Source organism: Metschnikowia bicuspidata, assembly GCF_001664035.1.
Source record: "Metschnikowia bicuspidata var. bicuspidata NRRL YB-4993 chromosome Unknown METBIscaffold_1, whole genome shotgun sequence".
Classification (NCBI taxonomy): domain Eukaryota; kingdom Fungi; phylum Ascomycota; class Pichiomycetes; order Serinales; family Metschnikowiaceae; genus Metschnikowia; species Metschnikowia bicuspidata.
The window spans coordinates 2,413,079-2,431,383 of NW_017387731.1; the positions used below are offsets into that span (position 1 = coordinate 2,413,079).

General features: G+C 51.4%; 5 protein-coding genes across 5 annotated transcripts; 3 read left to right on the top strand and 2 right to left on the bottom strand.

Annotated features, from left to right (window-relative positions):
• Positions 1-627: 627 nt before the first annotated feature.
• METBIDRAFT_34025 (uncharacterized protein) lies at positions 628-906 on the top strand (the record flags this gene model as incomplete). Its single annotated transcript, XM_018856431.1, has 1 exon — positions 628-906. One exon carries the CDS (start codon positions 628-630, stop codon positions 904-906), a length of 279 nt encoding a protein of 92 aa, XP_018713961.1.
• A 215-nt stretch (positions 907-1,121) lies between these two features.
• Positions 1,122-3,224, bottom strand: METBIDRAFT_76495 (uncharacterized protein; the record flags this gene model as incomplete). The annotated part of the gene is made up of 1 exon (XM_018858539.1): positions 1,122-3,224. The coding sequence occupies one exon, from the start codon at positions 3,222-3,224 to the stop codon at positions 1,122-1,124; it is 2,103 nt and encodes a 700-aa protein (XP_018713962.1).
• A 6,815-nt stretch (positions 3,225-10,039) lies between these two features.
• ERG5 (C-22 sterol desaturase) lies at positions 10,040-11,614 on the top strand (the record flags this gene model as incomplete). The annotated part of the gene is made up of 1 exon (XM_018858540.1): positions 10,040-11,614. The coding sequence occupies one exon, from the start codon at positions 10,040-10,042 to the stop codon at positions 11,612-11,614; it is 1,575 nt and encodes a 524-aa protein (XP_018713963.1).
• A 40-nt stretch (positions 11,615-11,654) lies between these two features.
• Positions 11,655-13,325, bottom strand: GND1 (phosphogluconate dehydrogenase (decarboxylating)). The gene has a single exon (XM_018853814.1). The coding sequence runs from the start codon at positions 13,216-13,218 to the stop codon at positions 11,695-11,697; it is 1,524 nt and encodes a 507-aa protein (XP_018713964.1). The 5' UTR covers positions 13,219-13,325; the 3' UTR covers positions 11,655-11,694.
• Positions 13,326-15,391: 2,066 nt separating this feature from the next.
• Positions 15,392-17,433, top strand: MET3 (sulfate adenylyltransferase). Its single transcript, XM_018855517.1, has one exon. The coding sequence runs from the start codon at positions 15,845-15,847 to the stop codon at positions 17,426-17,428; it is 1,584 nt and encodes a 527-aa protein (XP_018713965.1). The 5' UTR covers positions 15,392-15,844; the 3' UTR covers positions 17,429-17,433.
• Positions 17,434-18,305: the final 872 nt, after the last annotated feature.

Here is an 18,305-nt window from a genome sequence, read left to right on the forward strand (position 1 = left end):
ACTGCATCTTTCTTCCGATTATCATATCTTGTTCCAGAGAAAGATCAAACCTCTTTTGTAAACCTTGCGGTCCTTCTTTGTAGAAAATAAAAACATTTTGGTCAAAATCAAATATCCTTCTTTCAAAGAATATTTTCCACACACTAGTAAGACTCTCATCTTGAAGTTTTCCGAAAGTCGATGTAAGCATCCGTTTGTGCTCAGCGGTCGGCTCAGGACCCATAACCTGTTTGTATTTCTGCTTGAGTACAGGATATTCCAACTCAATGTCCTGTCCACAAGTGGTTCCCAACTGGTACAGTTGAGATATCGGATTCGACATGATGTACTAGCGTGTGGAAATAAACCTTTATTTAGGAAAAACTAAAACCACTTTTGTGTCAACTGACCTTCTAAAAAAGATCTCTAGAGGGAATTCTCTTCCCTTCATATACTCGTCGTGCTATTTGGTTCCGGGTAAGTGGTGCGAACTTTAATGTCTCATTTGTCACATGATTAATTAGGGCTAAGCGTCTAGTTCTCACACACGGTGCACGGTTGGCGGCGGTCGTGCGGGGGCCCAAAGGTGCGAACCAATGAAACCACCAGAAAAGTCCGGCTAGCACCCCATCCAACCCCGTCACCGCCATGCAACCATACTCCAGATCCGGCGGCACCAGAAGGTGCTTCTACGAATTCCAGTCGCTCGTGGCGTGCTACACGGCCGCGGACACGGCCACCAAGAAGGAGTGCACGCCGTTCTTCGACGACTACTCCGAGTGTTTGCATGGCACCAAGGAGCGCGAGAAGGCGCGGTTGATGCTGCAGCAGTTGAAGGCCAACGAAATGTCCGGCGAAGGCGTCAAGGCCGCGGACTTGTACAAGAACTCTGGCGCCGTGTACGAGAAGTTGGACCTCGTGAAGTAGCCCGTGCGGCCGACTGTGCGCTGCGCAGCGCCCCCCAAGTCCTTTCCATACGGCGCGCTTTGCAGTGTCCCATGAGCATTTTCCATACGGCGCGGTTTGCAGTGTCATCTGTGCATTTCTAAATAGCAGCGGAGGCTGGGGGCCGCGAGTCTGCGGCCGCCGGGCCCCGTCCATACGTATAATATACAAGTGTCGTCCCCTCCCGAGCCGAGCCACTAGCGGCGCGCGCCCGTGTCCTTGCTGTTTTTCATCAAGCTGCGCGAGCCGTCCTTGATGACCGCGCTGTAGTGGCGGTCGAGAAGCACGTTCTCCCACAAGACCGCGGAGCCCACGTTGGTGCGCTCCAAGTCGACCTCGTAGCCCGTCTTCTCGTAGCCCAAGATGTAGCTGCCCTCGCCCGAGATGTTCTCCTCCGTGGACCAGAGGCTGTTGAGCCCGTCGCCGTATTTGTTGACGAGCTTGGCGACGAACTTCAAGGCCGCGACGGTGGTCTTCTCCGGCGCGTGGAGCGCGGCCACGTAGAGCCGCTTGGTGAAGGGCCGGGCGCGGGCCACGCTGCCGTTGCGCGAGCGGAAGAAGACCATGTCGAGACTCTTCAAGAGAAGCTCGGCGTTGGTGGACACGTTGACGGCGGGCTTTTGCGCGGCCTCGGCGAGCGGGTCGGCCAAGCGCAACAGGCGGTGGGAGAACTCCAAGTCCGGGCTCACGCACACGTCGGCCACCACCGCGTACAAGGTGTGCACGAACAGCAGCAAGTCGAAGGAGATTGGCAAGCGGCCCACCTCCGCGTGGTTGAGGAGGAGCGAGAACGCGGCGGTCACGCAGAGGAGCACCTTGCGCACGTCCGGCGCCAGGTACACGCCGCCCTCCAGGCCCGCGTCCGAGGCTATGCCATAGAGCTGTGTCTGCAACGTGCGCTCGTGCACCAAGCTGGCCATGGTCTCCTTGAGCACTTCGAGGAAATCGCCGAGCAAGTCGAAGTTGGCCATCAGGCCGAAGCGCGCCAAGCCCTCCATCACGGCCGCGGTCAACAGGCGCACGGGCGCGGCCGCGTCGGGCTCCAGCGCACCGGCCTTCAAGATCTGGAGGTAGAGCGTGAGCACCAGCGCCAAGGTCTGGGCCTGGAAGCGACGGCGCTCGTCCGCGGTCACGGCCTGCTCCGCGCGGCGCATCTCTTCGTCGATGTCCTTCAACTCCTTGCGCACCTTGCGCTGCTTCTTCAGGAGGTGCACGCGGGCCTTCTTGTGCACGCGGCCCGCGGCCAGCAGCAGCAGCAGCGGCGGCGGCGCGGGGTCGTAGTCGTCCAAGAGCGCCAAGCTCAAGAACACGTTGACCACGGCCTCGTCCACGCGGAACTTCTTGTCGCGGAGCACCTTGCCCATGATGCGCGCCACGTCGTGCGAGAGGCTGCCGTGGTGGCGGTCCTCGGCCAACACCGTCTCCAACGCCCGCACGCAGCGCGTGAACACCTCGAGGTCCGCGCCACCCGCGGGCCTGCGGTTGAGCCTGCGGATCACGATGGTGAGCAACTCGTCGCGGTAGTTGAAGTGGCGCAACGCCAGCACGCAGAGCTCGCACGCGGCCTTGGCCGCAAGCTCGCCGAGCCGCACCTGCGCCGGCAGCACCGCCGCGCGGTTCTGCGAGTTCTGCGCCAGCACGCGCGAAAGCCGCCCCAAGAGCCCGACGTAGTCGCGGTAGTGCACCACGAGGTTCTGCTCGAAGCGCCGCAAGCGCGCCACGTCGCGCCCGACCTGCTCCGCCTGCTCGGCCGCGCTCAACGCGCGGATCGCGTAGCCGGGCGCCAACGCCTTGAACACGGGCACCAACGCCAAGATGGCGAGCTGCGCCGTGGCCGTGCTGGGCGCCTCCGCGAGCCGCCGGAGCTTGCCGAGGCTGTCGATGTGCTCCTCGGGGTCCTCCATGAGCGCGGCCGCGAGCTGCGCGATTTCCGCCTTGATCTGGAGCAACTGCTCCGCCGGAGAGAGCTCGGCGGGGGGTGCTGGCGGCAGCCCGTGCTGCTCGGGCTGCAGCGGCGCGGTTTCGGCGCCGTTTTCGCTGCCGATGTCGGCGGCGGCGGGCGCCGGTGGCGGTGCGGGCCTGGCCATGCGCTCGACGCGCCCGGCCCGCTTGATGGGCAAGGTGTCGATGCTTTGGTCGATGTTCAAGGACCGCGGGGCAAGCTCGTATTCCTGCTCGGCGTCCTCCCAGTCGGCGGGCGGGCTGCCGGCGGCAAACACGCCGCTGGCGAGAAGCGCGTCCTGGGCGCCGCGCGTCTTTTTGAGGCGCCGGTCGAGGGCGGTGGCGTGGCGTTTTCCCATGGTGAAGTGAAGTTTTGTGACGAGAAGCTGGCGGCAGGCCATCTCATGAGGCGACGCGCGGCACGTGCGCGGGCGGCACGTGACCTGGGCCGGGAGAAATTGGGGGAGGGAGGGAAAGGCAAATTGGGGGGAAATTGGGGGGGATATTGGGGAGGAGGAAGGAGAGGAAGAGGGGAGGGAGGGCCGGGAGTGGGAGGAGGGGGAAGAGACGGGATCTACTAGTTTTTTGTGGTGGTGGTATTTGGTTGAGTTGGGTGGTGGGTGCGGCATGTCTGGCCTCTCTCTGCAGAGGGCTCGCGCCAGTGGGTGCGAAGAAGTTGATGGGAGTATGCTGCGAGCGGGTTTGATGTGGTGTTGATGTGTGAGCTTCGTATTCGGTGGGATCCGTAGTCTGGGGTTTTTTGAAGGTGTTGGATGTGAGGTTCATATTCACGGTGGTTTATGTTATGGAAATTGGGTGGGATGATCATAGTCGGTGGGATTCATATTATGTGAGATTCATATTATGTGAGATTCATATTATGTGAGATTCATATTATGTGAGATTCATATTATGTGAGAGGTTCAGATGTGAGATTCAGTTTTAGTCGGTGATTCGTAATATGTGGATTGGGGGAGATGATCATATTGTGAGAGATTCATATTATGGAAATTGGATGGGATGTTCATAGTCGGTGGGATTCATATTACGTGAGATTCGTATTATGTGAGATGATCCTAGTCGGTGGGATTCATATTATATACATTGGGTGCAAGAATCATATCCAGTGATGGGCGATTTATGTTATGTCGATTGGGTGGGATGTTCATAGTCGGTGGGATTCATATTATGGAAATTGGGTGAGATGATCATAGTCGGTGTGATTCATATTACGTGAGATTCATATTATGGAAATTGGGTGAGATGATCATAGTCGGTGTGATTCATATTACGTGAGATTCATATTATGTGAGAGGTTCAGATGTGAGATTCAGTTTTGGTCGGTGATTTATACTATGTAAATTGGGTGGGATGTTCATCGTCGGTGGGATGCCTAATCTGAGGGATTTGTACTCTAAAGATAAGAGAGATTCATATTCAGCGATGGGTGGTTTATGCTATTTAAACTGGGTGGGATATGATGGTGGGAACTCTCTCGTAGGATAGCAGTTTTCCCCAGCAGTATGAGATGAACTTGCAACAAATCTCCATATCACATCTTGGCAAAATACTCACATTCATGTCTGGTGGTTTATCATCGAAACCTCGCATTTTGTGTTGCGTGTGCACCAATGATGCCTTTCATGCAATTCCTACAAAATGCAGCGGTTTTCGGACTCTTTGTTCATGCTCGATTCTTAATTCTCGCCATACTCAAAGTCAGTTTCAGCTCCGCATCCCGCCCATTCTGGTGGCTTTCTATGAGCGCCTGAAGCTCGGCCATTTCTTGTGGTGTAATCTGAGGGACTTTCTTCTGAAGGTGCTCAGATGTGCGGTTCATATTCACAGTGGTTTATGTTATGTGGCTTGGGTGGGATGTTCATAGTCGGTGGAATTCATATTATGTGCGATTCAGTTTTAGTCATTGGTGATTTGTACGATGTAAACTGGGTGAGATGATCATAATCGGTTGGATTCGAATTCTAAGGGGCTTGTATTCTGAGGGGATCGTATTCTGAGGGGATCGTATTCTGAGGGGATCGTATTCTGAGGGGATCGTATTCTGAGTGTTTCACATTCTGGGAGGTTCATATTCAGTGATAGGTGGCTTATGTTATGTAAATTGGGTGAGATGTTCATATTCTGGGAAATTCATATCATGTGAACTGAGTGAGATTTGCAAATTCGGTGGGATTCGTTATCTGAGGGATTATTTTTTTAAAGACGTTCAGATGTGGGATTCATATTCAGTGATGGGTGATTTGTAGTATGCTTATTGGGTGAGATGCTCATCGTCGGTGGGATTCGTAACCTGAGGGCTTTTAGTCTATGACATCTTCAAAAAAGAGATTCATTATCAGTGATCGGTGATTCATACTATGCATATTGGGTGAGCTGTTCATATTCGGTGGGATTCGTAATCTGGGGGTTTTTATTCTGAAGATTTTGAAATGTGAGATTCATATTCAGTCATCGGTGATTTATACTTTGCCTACTGGGGGAGATGTTCATAGTCGGTAGGATTTGTATTCTGAGGAATCAATATCCTGAGATATTCATATTCAGAGGGGTACGAATTCTGAGGGGCTTGTATTCTGAGGGGTTCGTATTATGAGAAGTTCATATTCTGAGAGTGCGTATCCAGCGAGATTCATATTCTGTGGCAAATATTCAACATCTTCGTTTCCGGTGATAGATATTCATAATTTGCGAGACTCCTATTCAGTGACAGATATTCATTATCTGCGGAATTCTCATTCAGTGGCAGATATTCACAATTTGTGGGATTCGCATTTTGAAAGATTTATATTCTGTAGTAGTTGCTTTATACTTTGCATATTGGGTGACATGTTCATAGTCGGTGGGATGCGTGATTTGAGAGACTGATATTCTGCGAGATGCGTATTCTGAGGGATTCGTATTATGAGGGATTCGTATTATGAGGGATTTGTATTCTGAGGAATCAATATTCTGAGATATTCAGATTCTGAGGGGTTTGAATTATGAGGGGTTCGAATTCTGAGAGGTTCATATACTGAAATATTCATATTCTGAGATATTCATGTTGTGTTAGGTGTTCAGATGTGAGATTGAATTATTATAATTTTACATTAGGCCGCCGAATATATAATTAAAATTTTTGCTAACATCATAGACTTATTTAAAAATGACTTCGAAGAAACTGAAATATACCTCAATGAATATTCAAAATTCATGATAAATACTGTCATTAGGCCGTCGCCCTTCGGACCTATCTCTTTTTTACATTTTTTATAATAGCATTATGTGATAGATTCAAAACATTTTGTTATATTCTCTTATATAACTCATGTGGATTTATTAGCTAATTGATTTAAATACCTATTTTTTTTTTATTTCTTTCTATAGGTGCATAAAACCCTTGTTTGAAACTATAAAAAGTATATTAGCTTATAGTGGTAGATTAAATTTTGGTTAGCTTTAATGCCTAATTTGATTCATTCAATAGATGCTAATGGTGTATTATTACTTGTTGATAGTCTTTAGAATTAAGATAGTTTTAAGAATGACTTTACTTCTGTTCATGATTGTTTATATTATCATGAGTGTATGATTGAATGCCATTTCATGCAATATTTTTGTTTCTTGAAATTGATATTCTTAATTTCATTTAAACTTTCTGGACCTAAAAATATAACAAAGTCCTGATTGAAAAGTAGTGTTATAGATAAGAACTTAAAGTTTGTTTAAAAAATTCCTAATGTCTTAAAAAGTACAAATACTAATATATTATTTCGTGTATGTCAGTATACAAGACTCGGTGCTGCTAACGATAACTCCAGACCTTCAAGGAACAATGTAGCTCCGCTGAGATCATCGTAAAGAGTTTTCACGATCTCTCACCACGTGACCTAACATAGTATGCACTCCGTCAAGTCCCCTCATTATCCACGTATTCTGTCAGTTTTGTTCATGTCCCAGGTTATCACGCTCCATTGCCACAAGGTAAACCACCGACATAGTGGCTTTTCCGTAGGTGGGGCTAACTAAATGGTTCATTGATACAAGGGGATTGAAAATGGCTCAAAGCTGAAGGACTTTTCATCATTTTCTGAGTCGGATGTAAAGCCCACAGTAGCGTACTAGATATATCAGCTGTCACTCTGTGACGGCGGCTGCCCAAAAGCTTGGCGCTCTGATTGGCCCGTCTCTGCAATAGTGTACGTTGCAGTCGTAATGTTCATTGAGTCTGTTATCAATGGAGATTCTCCTCTAATTATTTTTGGCCTAGAAAAGATAAAAAGCCCCCGTAATTTTCCCTTGATGACAGTCGGTGATAAAAAGTCTGCAGAGATGTTGTAGGTGCTCATCGAGATCACCTATGAAGAAGATGTCGCTCACTAGTCACCACGACATGCCCATATTGAGAATGGCTCCACCTTTGCTCCGAAAGTGCACTTTACACTGCATCAGCGGGTCTTTTTTTTGGGCTCTGTAATGAAAGACTCAATCGTTCCGGAGAGTGTCTGCTGGTTTGTCTTCCAAAATCTTGCTGCTTTATGGCTCAATCAATTTATGAAGTATATTCTCAAAAAAGATGTTTCTGGCGAGATAACTTACAGAAATTCCAAATAGTCTCAAACCCAGCGGTTTCGTGGCGACTAAATTACCTTATTCGGGAAGTGATACAGAAGTCTGTATGTTGCTCGGTTTCCACTCAGAATTTTCAACATTATTTAGATGAGCTGTCATGTCAAGTGTATGATAGTACCTCGGAATATCCTTGTGATGTACTTTAGGGGAAGGTTTGTCTGTGTTGTCGTTGACGAGGTGAGATGCAAGTTGCATACTTTCTAATATGCTTGAGGAATGAGATGTGAATGCCACTGATCGTTCTTTATACTTGGAAGCACAATATTGCTCATTGGTTGGGAGGTTGTTTCACCCAGGCGAATAGAGAGATTTCGGCATCCTTTGAATACCGAGGTCTGGGGGTTTGTCTTTTGCTGGAAAGTTTGAGGCTAAAAGTCAAACTTATCAACGAACTCCAGGAGGGGAAATAAAGAACGAGGCCCAAAGATGTTATACGCCATCAAAGTAGTAACACACTGGCGTATGGCATCACCTCTGCAGGCTTCTGGACATAAGTGCCGATTAACTAGGTTACGGGTTTCGTTCACCACCTATATCCAGTAGCGACACATGTGGAGATGATATCCTGTGAAGCGAAGCAAAATCGAGGTACTGCGCTATTTATTAGACATAAACTTTGCATCAGTTGCATTGGCCTCAAGATATTGGTATGGTCACACAAGTATGCTTGGGTGCTCATGGTTCATAATAAAAAGCAAGAGAAAGAACAACTTTCCAGATGTGCGGGAGCAGAAAGTAGAGAACATGCAATAGAGCTGATTCAAGGGGCAGACAGTGGTGTCGATTTCGATGTAGAATGAGCAGGTGCCGTATTCTGGGGCCCCCGATATATCAGTAGTACAGGAGAAAAACATTGCATTCTGTCTTTTCGATTGAATGTGAGGGCATGAAAGATGATCTGGAGTTGAACCGTGAACTGGACATTGATAAGGAGAATTGAGTGATTTTTGTCAATAAATGTTGCGAGCTTTGTTGGGATGAGCTTTGTTCATTAATGGGAAATGGGCAGTGAGGACGAGGCTATTTCAATGTTGGCCAAGCAGAAACGTGTTTTTACAACCGAAATCCATTCATACTTATGCCATGTTTTTCTACGCGAGCCTTTGTTTTGGACCTGTCATTTTTTGTCGAGGCAATTTTATGTAAAGTGGCCTGTTAAAGATAAGTAGAATACGCAAGCATCAACACGTCACAACACCACAACATGCTCAGGATATGCCAGGCACAGAGAGATTCGTCTCTTAATTTTCGAGACACGAAAGCGGTATCATTGCAATCACACGAATCCAAAAAAGGTCATGTACATTGCCATGTCCTACTGAGATATTGCAGCGGGGCATGGCAGCAGCTGGAAGAGGTCGGAGCACAGATTGTGAAACCCCACTCGTTGAATACAATAGATACTAACCTGAACCAATAACTTGAATCCTGATAAGGTTCAAAAATAAATTTGCACTGCAAAAGGGAGAACTAAATTGCAAAAGCATCGGGCAGGCGGCCTGGACCCATACGTGTTCCAATAGATTGCTAGAAAGTCGCGGCAGGACACCGTATTGTGCAAGGCACTAAGCATAAAACGCCAAAAGACAGGAGAATTGCAAGGCCCGTATCGCAAGAAAAAAAACGGCGATTTTTCCGAAAAGACCCCAGGTCAAGGAAACCCACTGGCTGGCCGATTTATAATGATGCGCGGAACAGGCCATGGAAAGCGCGGCTCATAACCGCGAGCCAAGCCAAGTGTGCGCAAGAAATAGACGAGCCAACCATGTCAGGTCCGGTAGAAAACAAAGTGCACGCTGCTGCAACTATAGACTGCAAGACCACCAGCAATTAATCTTGGGAAAAGAAAGCATCGAACCCCAACAAACCCCGAAAAACCCCAACAAACCCCAGCTACACCCAACAAAACACACAACAGCCACCAAGAAACGTCCCCATCATGCGGCATCAAAAAAAAAAAAAGTCAAATGTGTCCCAGACGGCATCACAAATATCAGGCGCCAAAGCCCCCAGCCCCAGTGGCCTGAGTGGCCCCACCGGAGGTCGCATTGAATAAGCGCTCGTCGATTCGCCCGCCTCTGCGCACGAGCTCCAAAACACGCAGGCAGGCCGTGCGCAGAATCGTGCGTTCTTAGTAATGGCCCCACGGCGAACGAAAACACGCGCGCCAGCAGGGCCCGCTATACGAGGGCCGCGCGTCACGTGACCGGGTGTCCTCTCCACAGCGCCCGCCGCCGCCCCGGCAAGCGACGAAACAGGCGCCGAATCTGCCCGTGTGCCGAGCGCCCCGGCGGCCACGCCTGCCGCTTGGCAGCGCGCCAGCACCCCGCGGCCCGCATCCGTGGCACGGTGGAACCAGCGAGGTTGCGGACCTGCACACAGCGCGGGCCCCGAGGGCTCGTCCGCTCCAGAGCATCGTATAAATAATGCGCGGCGCCCAGATAAGCACAGGCAGAATACTCTTCAAGCGGACATCCCCCAGCCAGAAAACGCCAGTTTCCCCTCGTTTCTTCGCGTGTTTGTGTATCTGTGCTGTGCTGCCATGGACGTGAACTCATCCACGCCGTTTTTCGCCGCGGGCGCCGCTCCGCTGTCCCGGTTTGTGGACTTGGCCGGCGCCCATCTCGTGGGTCTCTGGGCCCAGCTCTCGTGGTGGCAGATCTCGCTCACCGTGCTTGTGGGCGTGTTGACGTACGACCAGGTCAAGTACCAGGTCAACAAGGGCACGATCGCGGGCCCGCGCTTGAAGGTGTGGCCCATCATCGGGCCGTTTTTGGAGAGCCTCGACCCCAAGTTCGAGGAGTACTTGGGCAAGTGGAACCTGGGGCCGTTGTCGTGCGTGTCCATCTTCCACAAGTTTGTGGTGATTGCGTCGACCCGTGAGCTCGCGCGCAAGATCTTCCAGTCGCCCAAGTACGTCAAGCCCTGCGTGGTGGACGTGGCCGTCAAGATCCTCCGGCCCACCAACTGGGTGTTCAAGGACGGCAAGGCGCACGTGGACTACCGCCGCTCGTTGAACGGGCTCTTCACGCAGAAGGCCTTGGAAATCTACTTGCCCGTGCTCGAGCAGAACATGGACGCGTACCTCGCCAAGTTCAGCCTGTACGACGGGCCGCGCGAGTTCTTCCCGGAGTTCCGCGAGTTGTTGTGTGCGTTGTCGTTGCGCACGTTCTGCGGCAGCTTCATCTCCGAGGACCAGATCCAGCTCATTGCCGACAACTACTACCACATCACCGCGGCGTTGGAGCTCGTCAACTTCCCCATCATCATCCCCTACACCAAGACGTGGTACGGCAAGAAGATCGCGGACGAGACCATGCGCATTTTCGAGGAGTGTGCGGCCAAGGCCAAGGACGCCATCAACGGGCGCGGCGACGCGCCCACGTGCGTGATGGACGAGTGGATTCTTTTGATGAAGCAGGCCCGCGACCTGCACGCGCAGGACCAGACATCCAAGCTCTTGATCCGCGAGTTCTCCAACAAGGAGATCTCCGAGACCATCTTCACGTTCTTGTTCGCGTCGCAGGACGCGTCGTCGTCCTTGGCCTGCTGGTTGTTCCAGCTCGTGGCAGACCGTGCGGACGTGGTGGCCAAGATCCGCGCAGAGCAGATGGCCGTGCGCAACCACGACCCGGCCGTGCCGTTGTCGCTCGACTTGATCCAGCAGATGAAGTACACCAACAGCGTGGTCATGGAGGCCTTGCGCTTCCGCCCGCCCGTGTTGATGGTGCCCTACGTGGTGAAGCAGCCGTTCCCGGTGACCGAGGACTACACTGCGCCCAAGGGCCTGATGATCATCCCCACCTTGTACCCCTCGTTGCACGACCCGGAGGTGTACGAGGACCCGGACAGCTTTGTGCCGGAGCGCTGGGAAAACCCCTCGGGCGACATGACCAAGCGGAGCTGGTTGGTGTTTGGCACCGGCCCGCACGTGTGCTTGGGCCAGCAGTACGTGATGATGCTTTTCACGGGCATGTTGGGCAAGTTCGTGATGAACGCGGACATGCACCACCACAAGACCGCCCTTTCCGAGGAGATCAAGGTGTTTGCCACCATTTTCCCCAAGGACAACTTGGTCTTGGAGTTTTCCAAGAGGGACCCTTTGGCCGCGGCGTAGGCGCGCGGCCGGCCATAGATGATGTATAGTTAGTTACACAGTTCTTTATTGATATACGCGTTCTGCACACCGCCGCGCGCCTAGGCGTCGTAGGTGGACGCAGAGATGTTGCCGCCTCTGCCGGTCCAGTTGACGTGGATCCAGTCGCCCTTCAAGAAGTCGTTCTCCTTGCCTGGCAACGCCTTGAACGTGTGCGCACCGAAGTAGTCTCTCTGGGCCTGCAACAAGTTGGCGGGCAATTGCGCCGATCTGTAGCCGTCGTAGAAGGACAACGCCGTGGTGAAGGCGGGCACGGGCACACCGAACTCGATGGCCTTGGCGATGGACGATCTCCAGCCCTGCTGCGCCTTGGTCACGGCTTCCTGGAAGAATGGGTGGAACAACAAGTTCTCCAAGTCTGGCGTCTCTCTGTACGCAGCGGTGACCTCACCCAAGAACACGGACTTGATGATACAGCCGCCTCTCCACATCAAGGCAATGGCTGGGTTGTTCAACTTCCAGCCGTACTCCTTGGCGGCCTCTCTGATCAACATGAAGCCCTGCGCGTACGACATGATCTTGGAGGCGTACAAGGCCTGCTCCAAGTCGTCGACAAACTTCTGCTTGTCGGTGATAGGGGACTCGCCCTCGACGGTGGGGCCGGTCAACACGGCGGAGGCTCTCTCTCTCTCGCCCTTGATGGCAGACAAGCATCTGGAGAAGACGGCCTCACCAATCAAGGTGACAGGCATACCCAAGTCCAAGGCATTGATGGCGGTCCACTTACCAGTACCCTTCTGGCCGGCGGTGTCCAAGATCTTCTCCACCAAAGGCTGGCCGTCGGTGGGGTCGTTGAAGTACATGATGTCTCTGGTGATCTCAATCAAGAAGGAGTCCAAAACACCCTTGTTCCACTTGGCGAAGACGTCACCGATCTCCTTGTTGGAGAACTTGCCGACTCTCTTCATCAAGTCGTAGGCCTCGCAAATCAACTGCATGTCACCGTACTCGATACCGTTGTGGACCATCTTGACGTAGTGGCCGGCACCGGCCTCGCCGACCCAGTCGCAGCATGGCTCGCCGTCGGTCTTGGCGGCGATGGACTGGAAGATCTCCTTGATGTGGGGCCACGCGTCTGGGTGTCCACCGGGCATCAAAGAGGGACCGTGGCGCGCACCCTCCTCACCACCGGACACACCGGAGCCGACAAACAAAATGCCCTTCTCCTTCAAGTCCTCGTAACGGCGGTTGGAGTCAGGGTAGTGCGAGTTACCACCGTCGATGATGATGTCGCCCTTCTCCAAGTGGGGCAAGAGCTGCTCGATGAAGGCGTCGACAGGCTTGCCGGCCTTGACCAAGAGAATGATTCTTCTTGGTCTCTTCAAGTTGGCCACGAGCTCCTCGATGGAGTGGGCGCCAATGATGGACTTGCCCTTGGCCTCGTTGTCCAAGAACTCGTCGACCTTGGCCACGGTTCTGTTGTAGGCAACGACCGTGAAGCCCTTGTCGGCGGCGTTCAAGATCAAGTTTTGGCCCATGACGGCCAAGCCGATCAAACCGATATCACCACTGCCATTGTTAGTAAGGTGTTTGCGGAGGGCGGCCAATCGCAGGGCGGCACGCATGGCTGAGCGAGGCGCGGCTTGCAAGGATAAACTGAAAGCAGGAGTTGCAAGGGGGGGTTGCAGGCGGGAATTGCCAACGGAGGTCGTGTGGCAAGGTTTTGCAGGCAGGGTCCGGGCGGCTGCAAGAAACTGTTTTGGTTTGGGTGGCGGGAAATTCTTTTGTTTTTGGTAGCGGGCAAATATTTGCCAGGCCCGGCATGGCCCGACCTTTTATATGGGGGGCCGCATTTGGCCCCTTACGTGGACACCCGAGGTCCAGAAACCCCGCCCCAAAAGCAAGACAAAAAAACCGCCCCTCTTCTTTTTCAGGCCCAGGCTCGGGCCGGCCGAATCAGGGAATGCTGCGCCGCAGGCGGCAGGGTACATACGTGGGAGTAGTAGACATATTTGTGGGGGGAGATTCAAAAATCCGTGTCTAAGAAAGATGAGGAAAATTCACAGCAAGTGCCGACGGGCCGGAAAAAACAGGGCCTTATATATTACGCAGGACGCTGGGCAGTTTTGGTGCGGCCGCAAATCGCACTTCTGGCGCACAAAAGTCCGACGGCGCGGGCTCGCTTTTTGGGTAGGGCCGGTGGCTGCGGCGCGCGCCTTACTAAGCAGGCGGGCCCAGCGAGCTGGCAAGCGGGCAGATTGCGAGAGCAAGAGCTTGGGCCGGGCCGGGGACGGTGGATTTCGGGAAAAAAAAATGGCGTTTAAGAAGCGTGTTTGTATTCTGTCTGGATGGTGTTTGGGTTTCTGATATTGTTTTGTGTTTCTGATCGGTATTGTGTTTGGGTCTGTTTGGGCCCTCTGTTCTATGTTAGGGTTTCAGTCGATATGATGCATGTGGGTTTTTGTAGATGAATTTTTTCTGAAGATTCTGGATTGTTTCTGCAGTGGATCGCCGTTGGTTTCGGCGCGTTTGCAGGTCTGGAGCAAGGAGTGTCTTATTAATTCAAGCCGGCGCCAGTGCGTGATTAGCGATAACGCCCTGGGGCCACTTCCGAAAATGCCGGCCCCGCAGGTTTGGCTGGCACCCACCGAGTATTACGTGATGGCAGGGAATGAGAATCACACCGGGGCCCAATATATCGAGAAAGCGCGGCCCCGGGTGAAAACTACGGCAGTCTTTGCAAAGCAGTTTGTGTGAGTGTATCCCAAACAGGCTACTTTGACAAGTTTGCCGTGTAACCACGTGAAAGATTGCGAGTGTTGGGAATAAGAAACATCCACAGAAGAAGGGGGGCAAAATACATTGGGAATCGCGGGGCAAATACTTGGGGTCGGAACCTGGTCAGAAATCTGGGAAGAAGTCTGGTCAGAAATCGTGGAGATCCTTCAAAACCAGCGCATATTCGAAAGCTCCGCTGATGTACTGAGTAACGTGGTTTGACGCACGTACGGAAATTAATCGGGCTTGCGCGGCGCGGCTCGTCATATAATGCCAAAACCTGTGGTCTCGCTACCCAACGGAATACCGTTCCAAACTCCGAGTCCGGGCCTCGAAAACGATATAAAAAAAACTAGCGACACAAATGCCAGCACGACGCACATAAAACAAGCCTCAAGATGCCTTTGACTGCTTCTAGAACGCAGACACCGTAAACCCATATTTGCTCGCTGGGTATTTTCGTGATTGCTGCCGCAGTCAGCCTGCCGCACCGAGCCCGGTCCAGAAAACACTGCAAGTGGTTTGCGGGCGTCTGGACTATTTCATGAAGGTTTACAAAATTCCAGCCATCATGGTGGGATGAGAAGCCTAGCTACTTGTGGCAACGAGCAAAAACATCCTGAAGCTTGTCTTGGTTATTCCCAACGAGCTCTACACACTAGATATACGAGCTAGCTATACTTAAGCTATACTTACTAGCTATACTTAATTTATGCTTACTAGCTATACTTAATCTATGATTAGTAGTTATACTTAATCTATGCTTACTAGCTGTACTTAATTTATGATTAGTAGTTATACTTAATCTATGCTTACTAGATATACTTATTAGCTATACTTTTAGCTATTATTAGCTATACTTCTAGCTATTGTCAACTATACTTATATCTAGTATTAGCTATATGTACTAGCCATAAAATCGGGCTATATCTACTAGCAAAACACCCAAAAGCCTTCGTCAATCCCCCACATTCTCTGTATATAAAAGCCACGAGTGTTTCCTCCGAGTCAAACCATCCCAAATAGAGCCAAGCGAAATTGCCTGCCACACTGTCGCATGACACAGCAATCACCGCAGAGGCAGCGTGGTCACGTGCCTTGCAACAAATGCACGCGAGTCCCCAAACCCAACCACCAGCGTGCAAACACACCCCAGAAACAAGCACATGCCCGGGGTCCAAGCGCATCCACATGGTAAACATGAGCTTTCTGTGGCTTGCACCGTCTCACCGGCAATGCGCCGCCGGTGCATGCATCTCTATGCGGCCACCTGTTGATCTCGGGCAAATCACACAGCGCTCCACGTGCCGCGGGCTTGCATGCAGAACTGCCCAGATCGGGCCGCAGCGCCTGCATGCGCAGCAGCTCTGTTTAGCACTAGTCACGTGGTATTGTCTGATTTTGCAACTTACTTGAAATATATTCGGGCCGGTGGCGGAACTCTCGTCCACCACTTCCACAACACAAACGAAAATGCCCATTCCAGCACCACACGGAGGAATCTTGCAAGACCTTGTCATCAGAGATGCAGGCATCAAACAGGATTTGTTGAGCGAAATCGCCGGCAACGGCTTGACCGTGGCCAAATTTACCGAGAGACAGCTCTGTGATTTGGAGTTGATCTTGAACGGTGGGTTTTCGCCATTGACCGGATTTTTGAATGAGGAAGACTACAACTCGGTCGTAGAAGACATGAGGTTGACCTCTGTCAAGGACCAGCAGTCCGGCAAAGGCTTGTTGTGGTCCATGCCAATCACTTTCGACGTGTCTTCTGAATTTGCCCAGTCGGTCGCCGTTGGCGAGAGAATCGTGTTGCAGGACTTGAGAGACGAAAAGCCATTGGCCGTGTTGACTGTGCAGTCCGTGTACAAACCCAACAAGGCCAACGAGGCTAAGAAGGTGTTCCGTGGTGACCCCGAGCACCCTGCCGTCAAGTACTTGAATGAGACTGCGGGCGAGTACTACATTGGTGGTCTGATCCAAGGTTTGGACTACCCAACGCACTACGACTACGTGCCGCTCAGAAAAACGCCCACTGAGTTGAGAAAGGAGTTCCAGAACTTGGGCTGGGACGCGCAGAAAATCGTGGCGTTCCAGACCAGAAACCCCATGCACAGGGCCCACAGGGAGTTGACCGTCCGGGCCGCCAGGGACCTTGGCGAAGACGGCCATATCCTCGTGCACCCCGTGGTTGGTTTGACCAAGCCGGGCGACATCGACCACCACACCAGAGTCAAGGTGTACCAGCAGATCTTGAAGAAGTACCCTGAAGGTTTGGCCACCATCTCGTTGTTGCCATTGGCCATGAGAATGGGCGGAGACCGCGAGGCCTTGTGGCACGCGTTGATCCGCATGAACTACGGTGTCGACCACTTCATTGTGGGTAGAGACCACGCCGGGCCAGGCAAAAACTCGGCCGGCGTCGACTTCTACGGGCCTTACGACGCACAAGAGTTGTTGGCACTGGTGGAGGCCGAGTTGTCTCCCAAAATGAAGATCGTGCCCTTTAGAATGGTCACGTACTTGCCGGACGAGGACAGATACGCGCCTATCGACACCATCGACTTGAGCACGGTCAAGACCGCCAACATCTCGGGCACCGAGTTGAGACAGCGCTTGAGAAACGGTACCGAAATCCCTGAGTGGTTCTCGTACCCCGAGGTGGTGCAGATCTTGAGAGAGTCGTACCCTCCTCGCTCGTCGCAGGGCTTTGCTGTGGTGATTGACTCTACTGGCTACAGCGACTACAGCGAGCACTTTGCGTTTGCCTTGCAATCCGTGTTGAACCAGTTTGCCGGCGGCCGACGCGTGACGAAGTTGGACGACTACGACAACACCTTTATTGTCAATGAGTTGGTGCAGGCCGGGTCCGGTGTCATCTTGACCAAGAAGTCTGACATTGCGTCTGTTGTCAAGGTTGTGGGCAAGGACAACGTTTTGGTCGTTCTGCCCGAGGGTGAGGGCGAGCCATACCAGTTCAAGTTGCAGGGCGACAACGTGGCTGCCTTGTTGGAGGAGATTGTGGGCTACTTGAAGGAGCAAGGTTTCTATGCTTAGGACGAGTGCGTATTTATCATGTGAATATATAAAATGAATTGGAACGGATGAAGCCTCAAGTTGTCCTTAGACCCGGGGCTCTGCGTATTTTCAAACCAGCGTAGCTATCTTAGGGGACGGAAAGTGTTGAAATGAGAGACGTTTTCTTGAGTAGTACCGAGCCAGCAGACTTGCTTATGGTTGGCCATATAATAGAAACATGGTGAACTACTTAGACCATAACAGAGGTGCACTAGAAAGGGTTTTTACCTCTTTATCATCTGGTTTATTCTTTAAATAGAGCTCTTTCGTGGATTTGTCTTTGCGTGGCACATCACTTGGTGACTATGGCCACGAGTTATTTTTTTCATTCAGACTTCAGGCCACGTTATGCAAAATGTTTTGAGTCGAAATAAATCATTTGATGTTGTCTGCTTGCAGAGTAATATATTTGGCCATGTTTGAGGTAGTTCTGGTCATATTATGCCCAAAATTAATTTCCATGTCAGGTATTAAAGAATCATGTGCATTGACCCTACATTTGGAATGTCGTTTGCACCCTTAGGTATGTAGCCTGTTCTTTTGGTTTTATGACGTCATCATACTTATTTTGGAAGCCAGCCAAAGAGAGATTAAGTATTGATTGCAGGGTAGATTTGGCAAATTGACCTTTCAGCGTTCGATTCAAAAAACAATATTTGAAATAAAAATAAAGAAATAATGGGATAAGTCCAGAATTAGAATCCAAGGACTATATGTTGACACTTGATATTTATGGGTCCGTGTAAAGTCAGCTGACTGGATATGTTTGTTGCACGTATATAAAGCTTTGGTCAAAACAAAAGAATACAGTCATGTGATTCCATTGGACTATCTAGTACGATAATAACGTTGATAC